Here is a 25,325-nt window from a genome sequence, read left to right as displayed (position 1 = left end):
TCTCAAAGCAACCCTCCACTTCCAGGTATACTGGACAGTCAGGAGTGAGGGGGAACCTTTGCAAGATGTCATGGCCAAGCCACATTCCATATTAGTTTGCATGGCCCAATAAAAAATAATAATTGGATTTCTGGTCGCTACTTAATCAAATTTAGAGCTGCTTACAGTTAACTCTACCATTGGCTACTGTCAGTTGAGTTTGGAGTCACCAGAAAATCTCAATCCCAGACTTTCACTTGGACTATCACATCATCTCTACTGTTTCAGTCACTACAACTCTATCAGAAGCAGTTGCCTTGACTCAGGAATAGTGTTAATGCTAGTCAACTCTGACACCAAGCACCAGGCAATAATAGAACTGACACTTCGATTTCAACCTTTTTCCTGTAAGCAGGAGATCAAAGATGACAGTCACAGATGAGAGCCCACTGATGGATTCCCTCAAGTCATTGAAAGTATGACTAACTTTTCTAAAACAGCTGTTGCCCATCTTCCACTGGCTTGCCATCAGCCCAGGGAGGGCTGTACCAAAGGACATTGACCCCGCTGCTCATGCAGCCACCAAACTACCAAGACAGCTTTGGTGTACCTCAAGGGCAAGGCCTCACCCCTCCCTATTGCTGTAATCTCTTCTGCCCCTCCCGAACTCTGCATTCCTCTAACTCTGGCCTCTTCTGCGCTCCACACACCCTTTTCACCACACCATTGTTGACCGTGGCTTCAGCCGCATGGGCCCCATGCTCTGAAATTCACTCCCTAAACCCACCTGCCACTCTACCTCCATCTCTTCCTTTGAGACCCTCTTGTACTTCATTGGCTGTGAAGCACTTTGGGACATCTTAAGGTTGTGAAATGTGCTATATCAATACAAATGATTTCTTTCTTTAAAACTACCACTTTCACCAAGCTATTTGTCACCCTTCCTAATCTCTGCTTCTTTGCCTGTGCATTCATTTCCTCTTCTGTCCATGAAACTTGAGGCATTTTTCTATGTTAAATGCGCAGTGTAAATGCAAGTTTTTGTTGATGTTCCAGTTAGGAACATAGGAACAGAAGTAGGCCACTCAGCCCCTCAATCCTGTTTCTCATTCAATGAGATCATGGCTGATCTGTATCCTAACTCCACCTGCCTTGGCTCCATATCCCTTAATACCCTTGGCTAGCAAAAATCTATCAATCTCAGAATCAAAATCATTAAGTAAGCTAGCATCTACTGATTTTTGTGGGAGAGAGTTCCACACTTCTACCATTTGCATGAGGAAGTGTTTCTCAATTCTCTCCCGAATGGCCTGGCTCTGATTTTAAGGTTATGTCCATTTGTCCTAAACTTACCCCACCAAGGGAAAAAGTTGCTCTCGATCTACCCTATCAATTCCTTTCAAAATCCTCAATCAAATCACTTAACCTTCTATATTCCAGGGAATGCGAGCCTAGTTTATGTAATCTCTCCTCATAATCTAACCCTTGAAGGCCAAGGCCAGTATATCCTTCCTAAGGTGCGGTGCCCAGGACTGTACACAGTACTCCAGATGTGGTCTAACCAGGGCTTTGTATAGCTGTAGCAAAACTTCCTCCCCTTTATATTCTAGCCCTCTAGTTGTAAAGGCTAACATTCCATTAGCCTTTTTGATTATTTTTTGCACCTGACAACTGCATTTTAGTGATCTGTGTACATAGATCCCTAAATCTCTTTGGACCTCCACTGTTCCTAACTCTACACCATTTAAAAAATTCTTGGATGTAACCTTTTTTGGTCTAAAATGGATGACCGCACACTTACCTGCATTGAAATCGATTTGCCACAGTTTTGCCCACTCACTTAATCTATCAATGTCGCTTTGTAATTTTATGCTCCCGTCTACACTACTCACTATGCCACCAATCTTTATGTCATCGGCAAACTTTGGATATATGGCTTGCTATTGTGTTATCTAAGTCATTAATAGATATAGTGAATAGTTGAGGCCCAAGCACAGATCTTTGTTGGACACCACTAGTCATTTCCTTTCAACTCAAGTACATACCCATTATCCCTATTCTCTGCCTTCGACCGCCTAACCAATCTCCTAACCAGGCGAATAATTTCCCTTCAATTCCATGAGCTTTCATTTTAGCTAACACTCCCTTATGTGGAACCTTATCGAATGCCTTCTGGAAATCCATATAAAAAACCTCCATAGACATTCGTCTGTCTACTACTTCAGTTACTTCCTCAAAAAATTAATTTAGGTTCGTTAGACCCTTTAAAAATCCATGTTGGCTCTCACTAATCAGCTCAAATTTCTCCTTTGACCTTAATTATAGATTCCAATAACTTCCCCACCACAGATGCTAGACCAACAGTTCTATAATTTCCTGGTTTCTCTCTCTCACCTTTCTTAAATAATAGTTAAATTGGCAATTTTCCAACCTAAAGGGACAATCCCTGAACTGATAGAGCTTTGGAAGATTATGGCTAAAGCAGCTGCAATTTCCTCACCTACTTCCTTTAAAACCCTGGGGTGGAAACCATCAAGTCCTGGGGATTTGTCAGTCTTTAGTCCCATTGGTCTGGATTTTGCAGTCAGTGACGAAGTGACGACGTTTGCCGCTGACCTCAAAAAAAGCTGCCCACAAAGATCTAGTGATCTCTGTGGCTTGGATTTCACATTTTCGCGACATTAATTTCAATCTGGCATCACCTATAGGGATCTCCGGTGTCCAGCAACAATGATGTCTTCAAGCAGACTAAGCAGCCAATCACATTATACAATTCTCACAGACCGCAAACCTGAAAGTAAAAAGCACTGATTATCCTTCACTTTTAATCATTTTACAGAGAGCAAAATAAAGATTGGGACATACACATGGGATTAAGGTAGAAACTGAAATATCATAAACAAACTTAAAAAAAATTTTTTATTATTATTTTCAAATTCTAGGAATTTGTATCATAATGGAGAAATTTGACATTCCACAAATATAAAATTCGTTTTTCATGGTCAGAGGTAGTTCAGCAGTAATTATGACTTAGTATGCCGTTAAAAACTTAGTTACACTTCATTCAACAAGTCTTAACTTTTTTAAGTGTTTTACAGTGTGAATAGTGGATAAAAAGTGGAAGTTCACATCAATTCAGTGATTTTAATTGATTGCCATGTGCGAGGACAGCGACAGCATACCCTGTGGAGGAGCAGTGTATCACTGACAGCAGCTTCAGGATTTCTGTGTTTAAATGCGCATGTGCAGACTGTAGAAGTTGCTGTCAGCTTTACAGAGTAATGATGGCGAATGCTGACAGTTTCGCCGTCATTACAACTGTAAATTCCGGGCCATTATTTTTTCTAATACTGTTTTCTTCCTTGCGTTATCTTCAGTGAGTTCCAGTCCTTGACTCATTAGTCAATTCCCTGGAATGTCAGGTATATTATCCTCTTCCTCTACTGTGAAGACTGACACAAAGTAATTATTCAACAAGTCTGCCATTTCCTTATTTTCATTTGCAATGTTACACACAACTGTTTTTAAAGGGCCCACATTACCCTTGACTACCATTTTCTTCTAATATAATTGCAAAAACTTTGTGTGTTAATCTTGATATCCCTCTCAAATTTCTTTTCGTATTCCCTTTTTGCAGGTCTTACTATCTTTTTTGTCTTTCTTTGCTGCCCTTTCTATCTCTCCCAGTCCCCTGGATCTACACTATTCTTTGCACTTTTGTATGCTCTTTCCTTAAGTTTTATGTTATCTGTCTCCTCATTTGTCGACCATGGCTGTTGTATTTGATAAGTGGAGCTCTTGCCCTTTAGGGGTATATATTGGTCCTGTATTAAGCAAATTCTTTTTGAACAGCTCCCACTGTTCATCTGTAATTTTACCCAATAGTAGTTTTGAGCAATTTGCTATTGTCAGTCTTTGTCTCATCCTGTTAAAGTTAGCCATACCAAAATCTAGAATCTTAGTAACTGTTAAGTTTCTCTCTTTGAAACCTAAAATTGAATTCAATCATATTATGATCACTGTTAGATAAATGTTCACTTACTGTTAGAGTATTAACCAAGCCTGGCTTGTTAGTTGCTGTAAAAACCTTGTTACTCCATCATTGTTACTTTTTTTGGTTTTATGCTGTTGCCACTATCTTTGTCATCTGCCTTTGTGTCATTGGCTGAGGGGCTGCATTTACCTTCTCCACAATTTCAGACACAGCACAATGGGTTTCCCATTGGAGATTTCACACTATTTTTGCTCCTAATCTTGGATCTCTGCACCCTCTCAAGTCCTTTCCCACCTCCCTCTCATAACGGGGTCAGGCTACTACAATCTCAGCACCTCATTGCATTATTTTTTTTTGTTTCTCATTTAATAATGGGCTGTATCTTGCTGAAAAAATAACATCATGTTAATGACACATGCCCTTATTAAATCGCAAATTGTCCAGCAAGCTCAGAGGATTAAGAGGCATGGCGTGAGTTGCGAATCTCCAGAACTTGTGGGCCGATTTATGCCGCTCCGCCATTTGCTTCGCACAAACAACATCTTACCCTTAGCCTCCCTCTTATTTATAAGAGCTGCCGGATTTGCACATTAATTGCCCATTAAACTCACACACAGAAAGTTAGGCCTGGAACATAACAGCGTAAGTAACATTTTAACAAAGTGATAATTGTTAATGCAATGCCAATCAACTTCTTTGGCCCAGAAAGGGAACAATTTAAACTGTTCACTCTCATTCCTGCATGTAGTAAATTGTTGTTGGAGATTTAAGAATGACAAATTTACATTTTTTAACATTTTCTTTCTTTTCCTTTCTGTCTCTTTTTCCTTTTTCTCTTAATCCAATCCTTTTTTCTGCTCACAAAGGTCCCAGATGCCTCGTTGTCCACATCACGCTGTTATCACCTCACAGTTCCAGCAAGTTATGGCACAAAATTATTTCGAGCTGAAGGGTGCAGGAACAAGTCTAACTAATGGTGACACCGTTAGTAGAGGGAGGTAGAGGAGCAAATCTGCAGGGAAATTGCAGAGACATGCAACAGCTGTGGAGTGGTGATATTGGAGAACTTTGGCAATGGAGAGGAGCAAGGAACAATCTAGAGTGGAACTTCTAAACTGGAATAGGGCTAACTTCAATGGGATGTGAAAGGATCTAGCCAGTGTAAAATGGAACCAAAGATTGACAGGAAAAACTGACATAATAATGGGTGATCTTTAAGGAGGAGATGGTCCAAGTACAGACTAGGTACATTCCAACAAGAGCGAAGCATAAGGGAACCAAAGCAAGGGCTCCTTGGATAACGAGGGAGATAGAGAAGATGATGAAACAAAAAAAGAGGGTGTATGATGCATGTCAGGTGAATTCTTCAATGGAGAACCAGACTGTTTTGATTTCTTTGTAGGTTCAATAACGACTCATTTATTGAAAGAGAATGAGTTTTAATCTAAAGTCTATTCAACTCTTTTTACAGCCTTTTACAAGACACACCATGCTGTGATGCACCTAGAATCAAACTGAAAGTAAAACTCCTCTGGACTGCTTGTCTCTCACATGACCTCTGCTGGTCAGGCACAAGTAATCAAAAACACAGACAAATATGCTGTAAGGCATAAGTAATCAAACACAGACAAATATCATCACTATTTGCTGATATCATTACATCTCCCTTTCTTAAAACAAAAGTATTTTACTTTTAACTAACAACATTTAATGAACTTACATTATCATTATCATGATCAAGGTTTTTTACCCTTGCTTTGTGTGTTCACATGAAATATGTCAATACACTAGAACTTGAAGAAAGAATAAGATAACATTACTTCCTTCTTTAACAATAGTCCTTAAATTTGCTCAATGAGTCTCTCAGGAGGCTTCACGTGTCTTGAGGATTTTCTGATTGATTGTCCTTGAATCTGAGTTGTTGCCTCAGACGATTGGTTCTCAGCTGTGTGATCAGGTTGTTCACCAGTATCAGTCTCTTGACCTGCTGTGGCTGGTCCCATGAGAAGATCTCGACGATTTCTTCTCAGAACAGCACCCTCATCTGTCTGAATGGTGTATGATCTTGGTTGAACTTCACTCAGGACAGTTCCCTTCTGAGTCCATGTGTTTGTTTTGTCTTTCAACCTTACTTGGTCACCAGTGTGGAGTTCAGGTAGGTTTTGTGTTCCTCTGTCATAGTAGTACTTTTGCTTTTCTTTCTGTTGCTCTTTGAACTTCCTCACTTTCTCCCCCTCTTTTGTTTTCAGGAGGTTCTCCGGGATGGGTAGGTTTGACCTTAGCCGACGTCCCATCAGGAGTTGGGCTGGTGACATACCACACTCGAGCGGCGTTGTGCGGTATACAAGCATGCTTTGGTAGAAGTCAGTTCCACTGTCTTTTGCCTTGTACATCAGTCTTTTCACTGTATGGACCGATTTTTCCACTAGTCCATTGGACTGTGGATAGTGAGGACTTGACGTTGTGTGGACAAAGTCCCACTCTTTGGCAAAGTGTCGGAAATTTGCATTGTTAAACTGGGGTCCGTTGTCTGTGAAGACCTCGCTTGCCACGCCATGTCTGGAGAATATGGCTTTCATACTTCTTATCACAGCTTCTGCAGTGGTGGTGTACAGTCTACAAACCTCTGGATACAGGGAGTAATAGTCTGTGACAACAAGATAGTCCTTCCCTTGACATACGAATAGGTCAGCGCCTACCTTCTGGTAAGGTCTGTCTGGTGCTGGGTGTGGCTTTAGTGGTTCTACCAGATTGCTTGCTCGATATTTCAGGCATATTGTGCAGTTTGACACCTCATTTGTCACATCTTGGTTGATTCGTGGCCAGTATATCACCTCTCGTGCTCTTTTCTTACACTTTTCGATTCCCAGATGTCCTCCATGGATCTTTTTTAGCATCTCTCTTCTCAGACTCTTTGGGATAACTATTTTACTTCCTTTGTAGATGATGTCTTCGACCACTGATAGTTCCGCCCTGCAGTTCCAGTACTCTGCTATATCAGGTGAGCAGTCTTGCTTCATGTTAGGCCATCCATCCAAGATGCTTTTTCTCAGTCGTCTCATTGTTTCATCTTTGTTTGTCTCAGTCTTTATGAGCTCCATTTTTGCATCTGCTATGGGCAGTGCACTTGTGATCATGTCCACGTAGGCGTTCACTTTTTCATCCATTGTGGTGTTTGCGAGCTCACTTGGGTCAACAGCTCTGGACAACGTGTCTGCTGTATACATCAGCTTATCCGGTGTGTACGCAACATTCAGTGTATAGCGTTGCAGCCTGATCATCATTCTTTGTATTCTAAGCGGACAGCTATTCAGTGGCTTTTGGAACAATGCAATCAAGGGCTTATGGTCAGTCTCTACACTGATTGCTTGTCCTGCCACAAACTGGTGAAATCTTTCACAGGCGTATGTGATGCTGAGCAGCTCCTTTTCTATTTGAGCATATCGCGTCTCCGCGTCTGTCATTGAGCGCGATGCATATGCAATAGGTTGCCAGTAGTCATATTGTTGCAGAAGAACGGCACCGAGCCCACTCTGTGATGTATCTGATGATATCTTGATGGGTCTCGCTGGGTCATAAAACCTCAGAACTGGTTCCTCTGTGAGCAGTTTCTTTAGATCGCTCCATGACTTCTCATGCTCATGATTCCATTCCCATTCTATGTTCTTTTAAGTGGCGCTATTTTTTTTGAGAGGTTGGATATGAATTTAAACCTCTGCACGTCCTTTTTGCATTGTGGCCTTGGCATATTCTCAATGGCAGACACCTTTCTGGGATCTGGTCTGATGCCCTCACTGCTAAGGATATCTCCCACGAATGTCAGTTCTGTCACCCCGAGCTGGCATTTCTCTCTATTCAGCTTCAGGTTTGTTTTCCTTGTTGCTTCCAGCACTTTTTTCAGTCTCTCGTCATGCTCAGTTCTCGTGGTTCCCCATACTATGATGTCATCCATTGATGTATCAACTCCCTCCAGGTGCTCATAGATCATATGGATAGTCTTGTGATACACTTCAGGAGCTGAGGCAATGCCAAATGGTAACCTTAGGAATCTGTATCTGCCAAATGGAGTGTTGAACATGCACAGTCTTGAACTTGCTTCGTCCAGCTTCATCTGCCAAAATCCTGAGGACGCATCTAACTTGCTTAAATATTTTGCATTTGCAAACTGTGCCATGATTTCCTCATGTGTAGGAAGCTTGAAGTGCTCTCTCTTTATTGCTCTGTTTAGATCTCTTAGATCCAGGCAAATTCTGAGCTTTCCATTCTTTTTGTCCACTACGACGAGGGAACTCACCCACTCAGTTGGCTCATCTATCTTCTGAATCACGTTCAGGCTTTCCATCCTGTCCAACTCTGCCTTCAGTTGCTTTTGAAGAGCAAATGGAACTTTCCTGCATGGATGTATGACCGGTGTCATACTTTTATCTACTCTGATCGTGTGTTCTCCTGGAATGCAGCCTAGACCCTTAAATAGGTCGTTGTACTCTTTCATGAGTTCATCATAGACTGTCTCTCCTTCGCTTTCCACAACGAGGACTCTCTTTACCAGGTTCAGTCTCTCACAGGCTTTTAACCCTAGTATGGCTTGCACATCCTTTGGCACCACGATTAATGCTAGCGTGTGCTCTCTGTCCTTGTGTGTTACTTTGACAATGCATTTTCCTTTCACTGGTATATCAGTACCTGAGTATCCGGTCACTTTCACTTGTATTCCATGTAACTTTGGTCTGGGTCTAATTCTCTTAAAATCGGTCTCTGATATCACATTAACTTGTGCTCCAGTATCCAATTTAAATGGAATGTGTATGTCATTCACTTTTAGTGTCAACATCCAGTCTCTTTCTTTTTTGTTTTCAGACACAACATCTACATTGAATTCCTCTATCTCGCTTTCATCTACTGTATGGACCTTGCTTTGTTGCGCTTGGTTCTTACAGCAACGGGCATAATGGTTGTTTTTGTTGCATCTATTGCATGTTTTACCATATGCTGGACACTTTCTTGGTGGATGCTGTGTACCGCATCGACTACATGACTTCCGATTATCTCTTTCATTTTCGTTTGCTGGCCACGTCTCTTTTTTCACATTGGCGCTCTCTTTGTTAAACGGTTTGTATCTGTTCTTTCTCACTGCATCCACGTTGCAGCTACTGTCACTGAACAGCTCCTTTGCCTGCAACTTCACAGTCTCTGTAGCCCTACACAATGCTATGGCTTTTCCCAGGTCTAGATCTTGCTCTCTTAGCAGCCTTTCCCTTAGACCATTATCTGGAATACCACACACCAGTCTGTCTTTTATCAGCGAGTCTGTGAGTCCCCCAAATTCACACGATTTGCTCCGGTTTCTCAGTTCAGTCACATACTGATCAATAGTCTCGCCAATTTTCTGTACGCATGTGAAAAATTTGTGCCTCTCAAAGGTCACGTTGCGTTTAGGTATGCAGTAGGCCTCAAACTGTTCCATTATTTTATCTAACTTCATTTTGTCTCCATCAACAGCAAATATGAAATTATTATATACCTCCAGCGCTGCATCACCCACGACATGTAAGAACACAGACGATTTTTGTTTATCACTTTTCTCGTCAGCTCCGATTGCCGCTAAATACAACTCTAAACGTTGTTTGAACCTTCTCCAATTTTCAGCCACATTACCTGTCAATTGAAGCGTCGCCGGTGGGAGTAAACCTTCCATTTTTTCACTTCGTTAGCTATTCTCTAATGGTAAGCAACGATGTTCTCTTCTGGCTTGCTAATATGTGGAGAGCTGATTTCGCTTACTTGCCACAACTGCTTTCACTGTCCCATCAAGTTGCTAACTTCAGATTTTTTCTCTTTCAGCCACTTCTGACATCATGTTTTGATTTCTTTGTAGGTTCAATAACAACTCATTTATTGAAAGAGAATGAGTTTTAATCTAAAGTCTATTCAACTCTTTTTACAGCCTTTTACAAGACACACCATGCTGTGATGCATCTAGAATCAAACTGAAAGTAAAACTCCTCTGGACTGCTTGTCTCTCACATGACCTCTGCTGGTCAGGCACAAGTAATCAAAAACACAGACAAATATGCTGTAAGGCATAAGTAATCAAACACAGACAAATATCATCACTATTTGCTGATATTATTACACAGACCAAATACAATAAGTTGAGAGGGGAATTGAAGATGAAAATAAGATTGGGAAAGAGAGAATATGAGAGTAGAATGGTGGTTAACAGGGCATGGCTAGAATATTCAATGAGTACTTTGTATCGGTGTTTACTAAGGAGGTGGATGCTGACAAAATATCGGTAGAAGCAATGGAAGGGGTGACAATTGATAGACAGAATGTACAAGAAAGGCTGGGTATGCTTAGACTGGATAAGTCGCCTGGTCCAGATGGCTTGCTTCCCAGGTTGTTAAGTGAATTGGGGGAGGAGATAGCGGAAGGGCTAGCCATAATTTTCCAATCTTCTCTAGATGCAGGGGAGGTGCCTGAAGATTAGAAAGTGGCAAATGTGACACCATTGTTCAAGAAAGGGTGTAAAGACAATCTTAGTAACTACAGGCTGGTCAGTTTAATATCAGTGGTGGGTAAAGATTTAGAAACAATAATCAAGGAAAAAATTAACTGGCTCTTGGAGAGGTTTAAGCTAATTAAGGAGAGCCAACACGGATTTGTAAAAGGCAGATCGTGTTTGACTAATCTAATTGAATTTTTTGATGAAGCAACAGAGAGGATTGATGAAGGGAATGCAATGGATGTTGTCTACATGGATTTTTGGAAAGCGTTTGACAAAATACCACATAGAAGGCTGGTTAACAAAATTGAGGCTCATGGAATAGGTGGGTCAGTGGCAGCTTGGATAAGGAATTGGCTTAAAGACAGAAAACAGCGAGTTGTGGTAAATGGCTGTTTTTCAGACTGGAGGATGGTGGACAGTGGTGTTCCCCAAGGGTCAGTGCTGGGGCCACTGCTTTTTTTGATATATATAAATGACCTGGATATTGGATACAGAGTAGAATTTCTAAATTTGCCGATGACACCAAACTTGGGAGGGGTGGCAAACAGTGAGGATGATATCAATTGACTGCAACAGGACACAGAAAGGCCAGCAGAATGGGCAGACAAGTGGCAGATAGAATTTAATACAGAGAAGTGTGAGGTGATGCATTTTGGCAGAAGGAACAGGGAGGGGCAATATACAATTAATGGCACAGTTTTAAAGAGTGTGCAGGGACAGAGGGACCTGGGAGTTAATGTGCATAGGTCCCTGAAGGTGGCAGGACATGTTGAGAGAGTGGTTAGCAAAACATATGGGATCTTGGGCTTCATAAATAGAGGTATTGAGTACAAAAGTAGAGAAGTTATGCTGAACCTTTATAAAGCACTGGTTAGGCCACAACTGGAGTATTGTGTCCAGTTCTGGTCACCACACTTTAGGAAGGATGTGAAGGCACTTGAGAGGGTGCAGAGGAGATTTACGGATAAGGTGGGATATGTGTTGGTGTAGGGGTTACGGGGATCGGGTGGGATATGTGTCAGTGCAGGCTCGATGGGCCGAAATGGCCTCTATCTGCACTGTGGGGTTTCTGTGATTCTGTGATTAGAGCAAAGGAGGTTGAGGGGTGATTTGATAGAGGTGTACAAGATTATGACGGGTTTGGATAGGCTAGACGGGAAAAGGCTGTTACCACTAGTTGATGGTACAAGGACTAGGGGACACAGATTTAAGGTTTTTGGACAAGAGATACAAGGGGAATGTGAGGAAAAACTATTTTACACAGTGAGTGGTGAGGACCTGGAACTCACTGATGAAGGAAGTGGTGGAAGTGAAGAGAATCGATGTTTTCAAGGGGAGACTGGATAGGCACTTGAGGGAATTAAACTTGCAGGGCTACGGGGATAGAGCGGGGGAATGGGACTGACTGGATTGCTCTACAGAGAGCTGGCATGGACTTGATGGGCCGAATGGCCTCCTTCTGTGCCGTTATAACTCTATGATCACAAGATGCTCTGCTCCAGCAAGATACCGCCCATTATGTTTTCCTTAACTTTTTTTCAATTGAATATGTTTTTAAAAAAAACAAAATTTGACCCTGACTCTCTAGCCCATCCACACTCCCTCTCAACCTCATTGGGCCTTTGAATCTTCTGTGCTTACTGCTATCCTCCCACTGTTTGAAAAAAAAATCTTCAATCATGATTTTGCTTCTATTTTAATTCACTATCTTTAAATAGTGAATTTACTTCCTTTCTTTAAAGATTCCCTTCCCAGTCTCTAATTTCTCTGTGATCCCTTCCCCTTCCTGCCCCTCTTCCTCACCCTTCCCTATTCCCCTTCTTCGCCTCTCTGCCCTCCCTCGCCATTCTCTTTTCCTCTTCTGTCCTTTTTTGCCCTTCTCCTTTCACTTATCCCCTCCCTTTTCTCTTATTGCCTCCCTTTTCTCTTAGCGCCTCCCCTTCCTCTTCCCCTTCCTCTTCCCCTTCCTCTTCCCCCTTCCTCTTCCCCCTTCCTCTTCCCCTTCCCCCTTCCTCTTCCCCCTTCCTCCCTTCCTCTTTCCCCCCTTCTTCTTCCCCCCTTCCTCTTCCCCCCCTTCCTCTCCCCCCTTCCTCTTCCCCCTTCCTCTTCCCCCTTCCTCTTCCCCCTTCCTCTTCCCCCTTCCTCTTCCCCTTCCTCTTCCCCTTCCTCTTCCCCCTTCCTCCTTTCCCCTTCCTCTTCCCCTTCCTCTTCCCCCTTCCTCCTTTCCCCTTCCTCCTTTCCCCTTCCTCCTTTCCCCTTCCTCCTTTCCCCCTCCCCTTTGTATTTCCCCCCCTCCCTTCCTCTTTACACTTCTCCTCTCCCGATCTGTTCCGATTCCCTTTCCTCCTCTCTCCTCTGCCCTCCCCCTTTTCCCCTTCTCGTTACCTCATCCCTACCAATGAAACCCTAATTTTTCTCTCCTCTCTATTGTACTTCCTACTTCCCCCTCCCCTACCCTTAATTATCTCTCTCCCCCCGCCCCCCCTCACCCCCCGCCCAGATCCTCTCCAGTCATGCTTACCATACTTGAGTCACTGTTTCCAGCAGTGGGACCACCTTCTTCTGGACTCCAGCTACACTGTTATGTCCTCTAGTGACCATCAGTACTCTCCCTCACTGCCCACCCCTGGTCTCTAACTCTAGATTAACCTTGTACTTTGCTTACCCCTTTTCCTTTCCTCTAACACTCCTCCACCTTCCCACCTCTGCCTTCTAACCCCACTCTATCTTACTCCTCCCCCACCCCACCACATCACACTCCCTGACCACTCTAACCTCTTCTAGCCTCCAAAACCACAGCCCTCCCCCAGCCATGGTCTAATTATCCCCTGACCTTTTATCATGCCTCACTTCATAACTGTGCTTGGTCTTGAATCTTTATAAGCAATGTAAATGTTATGTACATGAAATGTACACTTATGCAGTATGAGAGGTAGGTGGATAGAGATTGGTTTGGTCTGAGTTTAGAAATGGATGGAGGAAGTCCAAAAATTGAGGATTATTGTTCTAGATGCATTGGACTGCCTTTTATTTAAGTTAAATTTGCACAATGTCAATGTAAGGGTGATATTGTTATCCAAGAAAGTGAAGGCATAAATCCCTCCATCAAACATGACATTTATTGAACAAATGCCATTTTGTACCTTTGCAGGAAATAATGTCCGAATCCATAAAAACAGGTGGTCAGTATTCCGCCGGGTCCCATAGTGCTAAAAATCGGCACGGCAGTGCAAGAAGTCGGCATAGTAGTGTAACAAGTCGGCATGGCAGTGTAACAAGTCGGCATAGCAGTGCATCAGAGCATAAAAAAGTAAGTTTCTAATAGCTGATGCTCCAGAATTTTTCAAGAAAAGGATTTGTAATTGTAAGTTTAGTATTTGTCAATATTTTAGGTTGACAATTTTTTTTTGTAAAGCTTGGCAGTCTATTGGTAGGAATCTTCCTTTGTTCAATCTGTGCACACCAACTGGAACAGTAGCTCTTTAAGAAATTTATGAGCAGGGTATTGAAGTCATCTTGTTGACAAGATCTTATTTTGGGATGCCATCAGATCTTCTCTGTTGTCTCGAGTCGTGGTTTATCAGTACTCTGTTTGCGACCAAACAATTTAATTCCTACCAGAAAATTTGTGGCTTCGAAGAAAAGGTTTTTTTCTGCATCTCCTCTACTGAGGTCATCAGGTGCCAATCAGTTTCTTCACAAATGTACTCTTCAGAATTGTTCACCTCAAACACCTCCACCCATATCAGTTTTAAGCACTGTGTAAAGTGCTCATGGGCCTTTACCGTAGAAGGTTACCGGGCAGTAAAGCACAGTACTGGCTGGCAGCTGTCATATTTGCCTTGTCTTCAGGTCATATTAGGCAAAACTGCCTCCATAGTCCATCCAAGATATAAGTGGTGTGCAACCAGCAGCAACTCATTCCTTTCCATTCACAAGCAGTTCTGGCCAACCTCTTGACTTCATTGCTGCACTGGCAGCGCCCAACATATCTGTCCAATCAGAGTCTCTGGGATCTATTCAGCTGGCATTCAATTCAGCTAATTATGCTGTAAACCTGAGAGAGAGCAGCATCATCCATGCTTACTCTTGCCATGCTACTAGTAATGGAAACTGCCCATTGACCTGCAGGAAAACAAACCTAATGGTACCAATCAGATCAGTGAATTCCTGTGAAGTACTTGTCAGTGTCCCAGCGCCAACCCCTTGAAGGCAGGAAGCGAGAACCCTTTCCAGTTTAGCATGCCGGGCCTATATAACAGGAGTATGAGCATCCATTGATGAAGCACAGACTGCCCATAGACTTTCTGTCATGAATGTCTCTACTCCAGATATCCCTGCAGTTGCCACACAGTCAAGGGTGGGCTGCAGTACTGTAAAGCCCTCCATCATGGTCCGCTAAGAATGGGTGGTGAATTATCCCATTTCCAGCCAACTGATTGACATGGCTCTGGTGCTTGCACGTATGACTGATGCTCTGCAAACGTACTTCTTTTAAAAGCCAAACCCATGAGGAGATTCCCAGGGCCTTTCAATCGAGAGGCGATATCACCTGACCACTCGGTCAGCAATGTCTTACACCCCCTAGCTGCTTCTGCTTACTTGTGCTCCCACCCGATGCACAGCTCTCTCGTTCCTCAAAGGTGGATTTCTCCAGGCTGGTGCTTGTTTGGAAGAGTGACTGTTAGCATGTGCTCGGAAGTGTTGGCTGGGCCAAATGCAAAGAGGACTGACTCTTTTTCCTTTGCTGTTTCTTCGTTGAACACATCTAGAAAAGGAGACGAGGTTAGAATGGGTTGATGAGTGGAGATCACACATCACATTTACTGACCTGAGGGTTCCATGATCCAGTTTTCTGAAAGGTAGTGTGGGTACAATAGAATGGGAAGCAAGAGAAGCAGAGTACCATCATTAAACCCTCATCCATACCTTTGTTATCTCTTGTCTTGACTATGGCAATGCTCCGCTGGCTGGCCTCCCATCTTGCACCCTCTGTAAACTTGAGCTGATCCAAAGCTCTACCTCCCGTATCCTAACTTGCACCAAGCCCTGTTCACCCATCACCCCTGTGCCTGCTGGCCTACATTGGCCTTGGGAGGAAGTGCAGCGCAACGCCTCGATTCAAAAATTCTTGTTTTCACATTCCACCATGGCCTCACCCCTCCTTATCTCTCTAACCTCCTCCAGCCCTACAATCCTCTGAGATCTCTGCTCTCCTCCAATTTTGGCCTCTTGCGCATCTCTAATTTTCATCACTCCACCATTAGTGGCCGTGCTTTCAGCTTCCTCGGCCCTAAACTCTGGAATTCTCTCCCTAAACCTCATCACCTCTCTACCTCTCTCTCCTCCTTTAAGACACTCCTTAAAACCTACCTCTTTCACCAAGCTTTGGTTACCTGTCCTGCTGACAAGGGTGGTGCTGTTGTTGTTGTTTGGCAAACTGACCTCTACCTAGCGGAAGCTGAACGCCAACTCTCCGACACCTCCCCCTACCTCCACCTGGACCATGACCCCACTACCAAACATCAAACCACCGTTTCCAAGACTGTCGCTGCTCTCATCTCCTCTGGAGATCTTCTCCCCATGGCCACCAACCTCATAGTTCCCCAACCCCGCACAGCCTGCTTCTACCTCCTTCCCAAGATCCACAAACAGGACTGCCCTGGTAGACCCATCATTTCAGCCTGTTGTTGCCCCACGGAACTTATCACTTCCTATCTCAACTCTATCTTTTCTCCCCTTGTCCAGTCTCTTCCCACCTACATCTGCGACTCTTCTGACGCCCTCTGCCACTTTAACAGTTTCTAGTTTCCTGGCCCCAACCGCCTCCTTTTCACCATGGTCGTACAATCCCTCCATCCCCCACCAGGATGGCATGAGGGCACTCCACTTCTTCCTTGAACAGAGGCCCAACCAGTCCCCATCCACCACCACCCTCCTCCGCCTGGCTGAACTTGTTCTCACATTGAACAACTTCTCCTTTGACTCCACTCATTTCCTCCAAATTAAAGGTGTTGCTATGGGTACCCACATGGGTCCTAGCTATGCCTGCCTTTTCGTGGGATATGTGGAACACTCTTTGTTCCAGTTGGTGAGTATTTCTCTTTTTTAAACTTTAACTCTGTGGTTTATAGTTGCTAAGGTCTTTCTGGTGTAGCGGGGACTGTTGGTAAACCATACAAGCGCCTTAGAGTTTATCTTTAATTGGTGGTAGTGAATGAATTTAAATTAATTAAAGGGTAAGTCATGTCAGGACAGCCCAGCCCCGTGTTATGCTCCTCTTGCTCGATGTGGGAATTCAGGGATGTTGCCTGTGTCCCTGACAACCATGTGTGCAGGAAATGCATCCAGCTGCAGCTACTAGCAGACCGCATTGCGGCGCTGGAGCTGCGGATGGATGGGCTTTGGAGCATTCATGATGCTGAGAGGGTCGTGGATAAAACGTTTAGTGAGTTGGTCACACCGCAGGTAAGGGCTGCACAGGCAGAAGGGAAATGGGTGACCATCAGGCAGAGCAGTAGAGGCAGGCAGGTAGTGCAGGGGACCCCTGTGGCCATCCCCCTCTCAAACAGGTATTCTGATTTGGATACTGTTGAGGGGGATGACTAACCAGCGGAAGGCAGCAGCAGCCAACTTCCTGACACCAGGGGTGCTTCTGCTGCTCAGGAAGGGAGGAAAAAGAGTGGGAGAGCAATAGTGGTAGGGGATTCTATCGTAAGGGGAACAGATAGGCATTTCTGTGGCCGTAGACGTGACTCCAGGATGGTTTGTTGCATCGCTGGTGCCAGGGTCAAGGATGTCACTGAACGGCTGCAGGGCATTCTGAAGGGGGAGGGTGAACAGTCAGAGGTCGTGGTTCACATTGGGACCAATGACATGGGTAGGAAGAGGGATGAGGTCCTGCAGCAAGAATTTAGGGAGCTAGGTAGCAGATTAAAGAGCAGGACCACAAAGGTTGTAATCTCTGGATTACTCCCGGTGCCACGTGCTAGTGAGTATAGGAATAGGAGGATAGAGCAGATGAATGCGTGGCTAAAGAGTTGGTGCAGGAGGGAGGGCTTTAGTTTCCTGGATCACTGGGCCTGCTTCTGGGGAAGGTGGGACTTGTACAAGTTGGACGGGTTGCACCTGAACCAGAACGGGACAAATATCCTTGCGGGGAGGTTTGCGAGCACTGTTTGGGGGGGTTTAAACTAAAATGGCAGGGGGTTGGGAACCTGAGCAGGGAGACCATGGTAAAGGATAGCAAACTGAGAAAAACCTTGACAATGTACAGACTTAGTGAACATAGCCTGGCGATCGAAAAAGGTAGACACAGGCAGACCCGGCTACCAAGAGAGGACAGGATATGCTCTTGCTGCAGTCAGGGAGTGGTGGAGACAGAGATGCACTTCCTCACAGCTTCTAGAAAATATCAGGGCATAAGGGAGAAATTCTACCCAAAATTCACAAAAATATGCCCGTATTCAGAAATTTGAACGACGACCAAAAACTCCCATACCTACTAGGGGAAGAGAGAAATTGTGTAACCTTAGCAGCACACTATGTTACAGCTTGCCATAAACAGAGGGACAACCACTAAATATAAGAAAAGAGTATATACAAATTATATATGAATGTATATTTATACACTCAGGGATATATCTGTTTATACACTGTATGGATAGATCTGTATTTATGTGTTCAACCTTGAATGTTTTTCGATGCTTTGGCAACATAAGATGTACCTTGTCATGCCAATAAAGGGATTTGAATTGAATTGAATTGAGACAGAGGAAAGGGAAACAGGGATAAAAGCAAAAGATAGCAAGGAGAAAAACAAAAGTGGCAGTCAGAGAAATCAACGGTTTAAATCAAATGTGGCCACAGTAAATAATAATTCTAATAGGTCTAAGAGCATTAAAAAAACAAGCCTGAAGGCTTTGTGTCTTAATGCGAGGAGCATTTGTAATAAGGTGGACGAATTGGCTGCGCAAATAGAGGTAAACGAATATGATTTGGTTGGGATTACGGAAACGTGGCTCAAGGATGGCCAAGACTGGGAACTCAACATCCAGGGGTATTCGATATTCAGGAAAGAAAGGCAAAAAGGAAAGGGAGGTGGGGTAGCATTACTGGTTAAAGAAGGGATTAATGCAATTGTAATGAAGGATATTAGCTCTGATGATGTGGAATCTGTATGGGTAGAATTGAGAAATACTAAGGGGAAAAAAACATTAGTGGGCGTGGTATATAGACCTCCCAACAGTAAGGCGGAAGTTGGGGATGGCATTAAAAGGGAAATTAAAGAAGCATGCAATAAGGGCACAGCAGTCATCATGGGTGACTTTAATCTACATATAGATTGGGCCAACCAAATTAGTAACAATACTGTGGAGGAGGAATTCCTGGAGTGTTTACGGGATGGTTTCCTGGACCAATATGTCGAGGAACCAACCAGAGATCAGGCCATCTTAGACTGGGTATTAGGTAACGAGAAAGGATTAATTAGCAATCTTGTTGTACAAGGGCCCTTGGGTCAGAGCGATCATAATATGATCGAATTCTTCATTAAGATGGAGAATGAAGTAGTTGACTCAGTGACTAGGGTCCTCAATTTAAATAAAGGAAACTACGATGGTCTTAGGAGCAAGTTGGGTAGGATTGATTGGGGAATGGCACTCAAAGGGTTGACGGTGGATAGGCAATGGCAAACATTCAAAGACCGAATGGATGAGCTACAGAATTTGTTCATCACAGTTTGGCATAAAAATAAAACAAAAAAGGTGACTCAACCATTGCTAACAAGGGAAATTAGGGATAGCATAAGATCCAAGGAGAGGACATATAAATTGGCCAGAAAAAGCAATAATCCTGAGGATTGGGAGCAGTTTAGGATTCAAGAAAGGAGGACAAAGGGATTAATTAAGAAAGGGAAAATAGAATATGAGAGTAAGCTAGCTGGGAACATAAAAACTGACTGTAAAAGCTTTTATAGTATGTGAAGAGAAAAAGATTGGTGAAGTCAAGCGTAGGTATCTTGTAGTCAGAATCAGGGGAATTTATAATGGGAAACAAAGAAATGGCAGGCCAACTAAATTCATACTTTGGTTCTGTCTTCACAAAGGTGGACACAAATAACCTCCCAGAGATGCCGGGGAACATAGGGTCTGATGAAAGGGTGGAACTGAAAGAAATCAGTATTTGTAGGGAAATGGTGTTAGGAAAATTGATGGGACTGAAGGCCGATAAATCCCCAGGGCCTGATAATCTACATCCCAGGGTACTTAAGGAAGTGGCCCTAGAAATAGAAGATGCATTGCTGGTCATTTTCCAGAACTCAATAGACTCTGGAACAGTTCCCGTGGATTGGAGGGTAGCTAATGTTACCCCACTATTCAAAAAAGGTGGTAGAGAAAAAGCGGGGAATTATAGACCGGTAAGCCTGACATCGGTAGTGGGGAAAATGCTAGAGTCTATTATAAAAGATGTAATAGCAGAGCACTTGGAAAACAGTGACAGGATCGGACAAAGTCAACATGGATTTACAAAAGGTAAATCATGCTTGCCAATCTACTGGAATATTTTGAGGATGTAACTGTTGTGTATGTACCTTTAAGAGAATAACTGGTCTCAGACTGCAGTACCGGCAGTGACCACCCCTGTATAAAAGGCGCTAGTGAGCCTCTGTGTTTTTAGTTTCACTATTGACTTCCACCAGTAAAGACTTATTTTGTTCACTCCTGTCCGTGTCTCAATTATTCACGGATGTAACACTGGCGACGAGTAAGAAATGAACTTACCTGCAACTCGGCAGCACCTCAGACAACGTTATTGAAGGTCGAAGCCAGAAGAAAGAAAAAAAAATAAAATCCAAAGAAACTCGAGAAACGGGCGTCGACCGTGGGCAACCGCCCTCCAAATCGTCGGATTGAAAACTTGCAGGAGAGACTGTCCAGAGCCAGGCTGGGTTCCTCGGTCTGTGATTTCCCAGCTATTCGGGCTGGTGGCAGGTAGTGCACTGATCCTTCCTGGGCTGCGGCGGGCTAGAGGTCGATCGGGTGGCTTTTCAACGGGGCCGGGCAGCGAGTCGGGAAGCAAAGAGAGAGAGAGAGAGGGTGGAGCACACAGGGCGCGGCCGGTGCTTCAAATCCAGGCAGCGTTCGGACCTAAGAAGAGGGAGGGAAGTGTCTCAGAGGGTCTGCTCCACGACGGGAAAATAATAAAAGAAAAAGAATCAATATTAAACGCGCAAGAAACCATGGAAAGCAGCGCTAACAACAGCGGGGAAGAAGGCAAAGCGCGGGAGGCGCCATTTGTTAAATCGGGGAAGAAGGCAAAGCGCGGGAGGCGCCATTTTAGAATTGCAAGATGCCGAAGACTGGCTGTATCACTGCTTTTGATAATACAATAGAGGACTGGACCACGTATGTGGAAAGAGTCGAGGTATATTTCGAGGCAAACGAAATAACGGAGGGGAAAAAGGCATCGATATTGCTAAACTTAATGGGCGCTAGAACGTACGGCCTATTGTGGGACCTGATTACTCCAGCCAAACCGAAGGCGAAGAGTTTTAACGAAATTGTTGCTGTCCGACAGGAACACTTAAACCCTGCACCGCTGTTGATAGCAGAAAGATTTAAATTCCACAGGAGAACTCAGCACAAAGATGAGAGCAATGCTGAGTATCTTACGGAACTACGCAAGCTATCAAAGCACTGCCAGTTCGGAGCAGGACTGGCAGATACCCTATGGGACAAATTTGTCTGTGGACTCCTGAGTGAAGGAACACAGAAGAAGTTACTCTCAGAGAAAGAGCTGACGCTAGATAAGGCTTTTAGCGTGGCAGTATCGTATGAAGCAGCAGCCAGGGGAGCTGCAGAAATTCAACAAAAACCACAGGAATACGGCACCCACGATGTGACACGGGGATTTGCAAAATGTTATCGCTGCGGCAGAACTAACCATGACCAGAAGGACTGCTGCTCCGAAGACAAAATATGCAGGCAATGCGGGAAGTTGGGACACATTGCACGAGTTTGCAGGTCTGGGAAGAAGACCAGCGACAACAAAAAGGCTACTAAGGAACCGTACAAGAAAGTACAAAAGATGACGGACAGTAGTTCCGAAGACCAGATGAGCGATAGTGAATCCGGGAACAGGAGACTAAGCTGTCTCAAACTTCACAATGTAATCGCAAAAGAGGATCACCGAACCATTTGGGTCACCCTCACGATAGCAGGGTCACAAGTTAAAATGGAATTGGATACAGGATCAGTGCTAACCGTCATGAATCGACGAGACTACGAGCGGCTATTTTCACACATACCCTTGAGAGAGACATCCATCGTCTTGACGACGTATACGGGGCAAAAAGTATACCCCAGGGGAAAAATAAGGGTGCCTGTCGAATACAACGGCAAGAAAATATGGAAATTGTATCTCTACATACTGCCAAATGGTGGACCACCGTTATTGGGACGGGAATGGATCAGGAAGATAAACTTAGATTGACACTCCATTCATGCAATGACGGTGGACGGTAAAAAAGATGAAGACGTCACTCCTGGACGATTGTCAACAATCTTAGCTAACGCCAAAGAGGTATTTCAACAAGAACTGGGCACGCTTAAAGGCGTAACCGCCTCAATAAAAATAGAAGAGAATGCAGTTCCCAAGTTTTTCAAAGCAAGACCGGTACCATATGCAATTCGCCCAGCCGTCGAGGCAGAGCTGGAGAAGGTGGGCGTGTTGTCTAAGGTCGACTGGAGCGAGTGGGCGACACCCATCGTTCCTGTCATGAAGAAAACGTTAAGCAATAAGTCCGGGGAGCCAAGGAAGATTCGCATCTGTGGGGATTTCAAGGTGACGGTGAACCCAGTCCTTCACACAGTACAATATCCTCTTCCAAGGATAGAAGACATCTTCGCCTCACTGTCTGGAGGGAAGCGTTTTACAAAAATTGACCTAGCACAAGCATATTTGCAGATGGAGGTTGAGGAGTCCTCTCGGAAGTATCTCACGATAAACACTCACAAAGGTCTTTACCAGTATCATCGATTGGTATTCGGAGTAGCATTTGCTCCGCCGATATGGCAAAGAGCGATGGAACAAGTTCTGCAAGGGATTCTGGGGACTCAGTGTTACTTGGACGACATCCTTGTAACAGGTGAAGATGACAGTGAACACCTTAACAACCTAGAACAGGTGCTCACTAGACTACGGGAACATGGGCTGCGAGCCAACCGCCCCAAGTGCGAATTTTTTAAGAAACAGATATCGTATTGTGGCCACATGATTGATGAAGAGGGGTTACATAAGTCCCCTGACAAAATTGAAGCGGTTGTTAAGGCCCCAGCGCCTGATAATGTGTCGCAACTGAGGTCATTCCTCGGATTGGTGAATTACTATCATAAGTTTTTGCCGAATTTGTCGACAATTCTGCACCCACTGAACGCCCTGCTACGAACGGGGGTAGCATGGAAATGGAGCGATGATTGTAAGCGTGCTTTTCAGAAGAGTAAGGACTTAATCACTTCAAGGGAAGTATTGGCTCACTACAACCCAGCACTGCCAATCAGGCTGGCGTGTGATGCGTCTCCCTACGACATTGGGGCGGTACTGTCACATAAACTCCTTGATGGTTTAGAGAGGCCGATAGCTTTTGCATCACACTCGTTAACTTCTGCCGAGCGCAACTACGCCCAGATTGACAGAGGCCCTCAGCCTAGTGTGGGGGGTGAAGAAGTTCAATCACTACCTGCACGGTCAAAAATTTACTCGACTAACCGATCATCAACCTCTTGTCTCCATTTTCAACCCTCAGAAGGGCGTACCGATAATGACAGCACAACGGCTGCAGAGATGGTCCCTTTTCCTAGGGGCACACCAATATGACATCGAGTACAAAGGAACTAAACAGCATGGAAATGCTGATGGATTGTCACGTCTACCGTTGCCGACGGTGGAAGAAGAAGACCTTGCAGTGGATCCAATGGAGTTATTCCACTCGACCATAGTCGAATGTCTCCCTGTGACGAATGCAAACATAGAAAAGGAAACACGGAATGACCCGACACTATCACGGGTCTATGATTTAACGGTGAAGGGATGGCCAGCACATGGCGAACCACTGCTGCCAGCATTCTCGCCGAGAAGAGAACAGCTGTCAGTGTGTAGAGGAACCTTGATGTGTGGATCCAGAGTAGTAATTCTACCTAAGTTGACGGATAGAGTGCTCAATGAGCTTCATGAGGGTCATCTGGGTGGGGTAAAAATGAAGAGCTTAGCCAGAGCGTTTGTGTGGTGGCCGGGAATCGATAGAGAAATCAAAGAGATGACCAAGAGCTGTGCAGGATGCCAGAAGGTCCAAAACGCCCCACCACAAGCTCCTCTGCATCCATGGGAGTGGCCCTCATCTCCATGGCAAAGGGTGCACATTGATTTTGCTGGTCCCTTCATGGACTCGATGTTTTTAATTGCGGTGGATGCACATTCAAAGTGGCCAGAGGTAATAAAAATGTCCTCAACCACCACGGAAAAAACTATCACAGTTTTACGAACCATATTCGCCAGGAATGGGCTGCCTGAACAGATTTGGTCTGACAATGGACCACAGTTTGTGTCTGAAGAGTTCCGGAGGTTCTTAAAGAACATTGGTGTTAAGCATTACACATCTGCCCCATATCATCCAGCCACTAATGGATTGGCTGAGAGGTTTGTCCAAACATTCAAGAAGGCTATCAAGGCAATGTGTAATGAAGATATACCCTTACAACACAAGGTGGACAACTTCTTGTTTGCCTACCGGAATGCGACACATGCGGTTACCAACCAAACTCCAGCCATGATGTTCTTCAATCGAAGACTACGATGCCGCTTGGATTTGGTTAAGCCAAACGTCCGAAGAGATGTGGCGAACAGGCAGTTTCAGAATATGAATGAAAGGCCGACCAGGAGTTTTAAGATAGGTCAACCAGTTTTGGCCCGGGACTACCACACTGAAAAATGGCAGCCAGGAACGATTTGTACACGACAAGGACCTCTCATGTATACCATGGACGTTGGGGAGAGCATTGTAAGACGCCATGCTGACCAGATTCTAGAATCACTGGAAAACGTCAACTCCACACCACGATCTGATACACCTGGTAATGAAGTCGACGTTCCAATTGCAGCTACCGCAGAACCGGTAATATCGGAAGCAGACGAACCAAACAACGACATTGATCCCGACTCAACATTGCCAGAAGAACCTGATACCCCAAAGAGGCGTTATCCAGACAGAATCAGGAAGCCTCCTCAAAGACTGAACTTATAATTGCTTAAACTTAACCAATGTATCTAGCAACAGTAATTGTGATTGTAATTAGTTATCATTTAGTTGTTAAATGAATGTTATGTACTGTTTATCTAAAAGGGGAGGAATTTTAAGAGAATAACTGGTCTCAGACTGCAGTACCGGCAGTGACCACCCCTGTATAAAAGGCGCTAGTGAGCCTCTGTGTTTTTAGTTTCACTATTGACTTCCACCAGTAAAGACGTATTTTGTTCACTCCTGCTGTCCGTGTCTCAATTATTCACGGACGTAACAGTAACTGGTAAAATAGATAAGGGAGAACCAGTGGATGTGGTGTATTTGGACTTTCACAAGGCTTTCGATAAGGTCCCACACAAGAGATTAGCGTGCAAAATTAAGGCACATGGGATTGGGGGCAAGGTATTGACTTGGATAGAGAACTGGTTGGCGGACAGAAAGCAAAGAGTTGGAATAAACGGGTCGTTTTCCGAGTGGCAGGCAGTGACTAGTGGGGTACCGCAAGGATCGGTCCTAGGACCCCAGCTGTTCACAATATATATTAATGA

General features: G+C 44.3%; 1 protein-coding gene across 2 annotated transcripts in view; it reads left to right on the top strand.

Moving 5' to 3' along the window:
* The window catches only part of adgb (androglobin), a 399,345-nt gene that overhangs the window by 80,067 nt on the left and 293,953 nt on the right, over positions 1 to 25,325 (top strand). Inside the window, exon 1 of one of the 2 annotated variants that reach the window (XM_085981860.1) lies at positions 13,639 to 13,791. The exons of the other annotated variant lie outside the window; for it this stretch is intronic. Within the exon in view, the coding sequence (XP_085837986.1) occupies positions 13,639 to 13,791 (153 nt within the window). Of the gene's footprint in view, positions 1 to 13,638; positions 13,792 to 25,325 lie in introns of those variants that run through there. 2 annotated transcript variants of the gene reach the window in all.

This window comes from Somniosus microcephalus, chromosome 3 (assembly GCF_052327205.1).
Source record: "Somniosus microcephalus isolate GS21.2 chromosome 3, FLI_Smic_1.0, whole genome shotgun sequence".
Classification (NCBI taxonomy): Eukaryota; Metazoa; Chordata; class Chondrichthyes; order Squaliformes; family Somniosidae; genus Somniosus; species Somniosus microcephalus.
The sequence above is the reverse complement of the archived record's forward strand: the minus strand, read 5'-3'. Positions and strand labels throughout refer to the sequence as shown.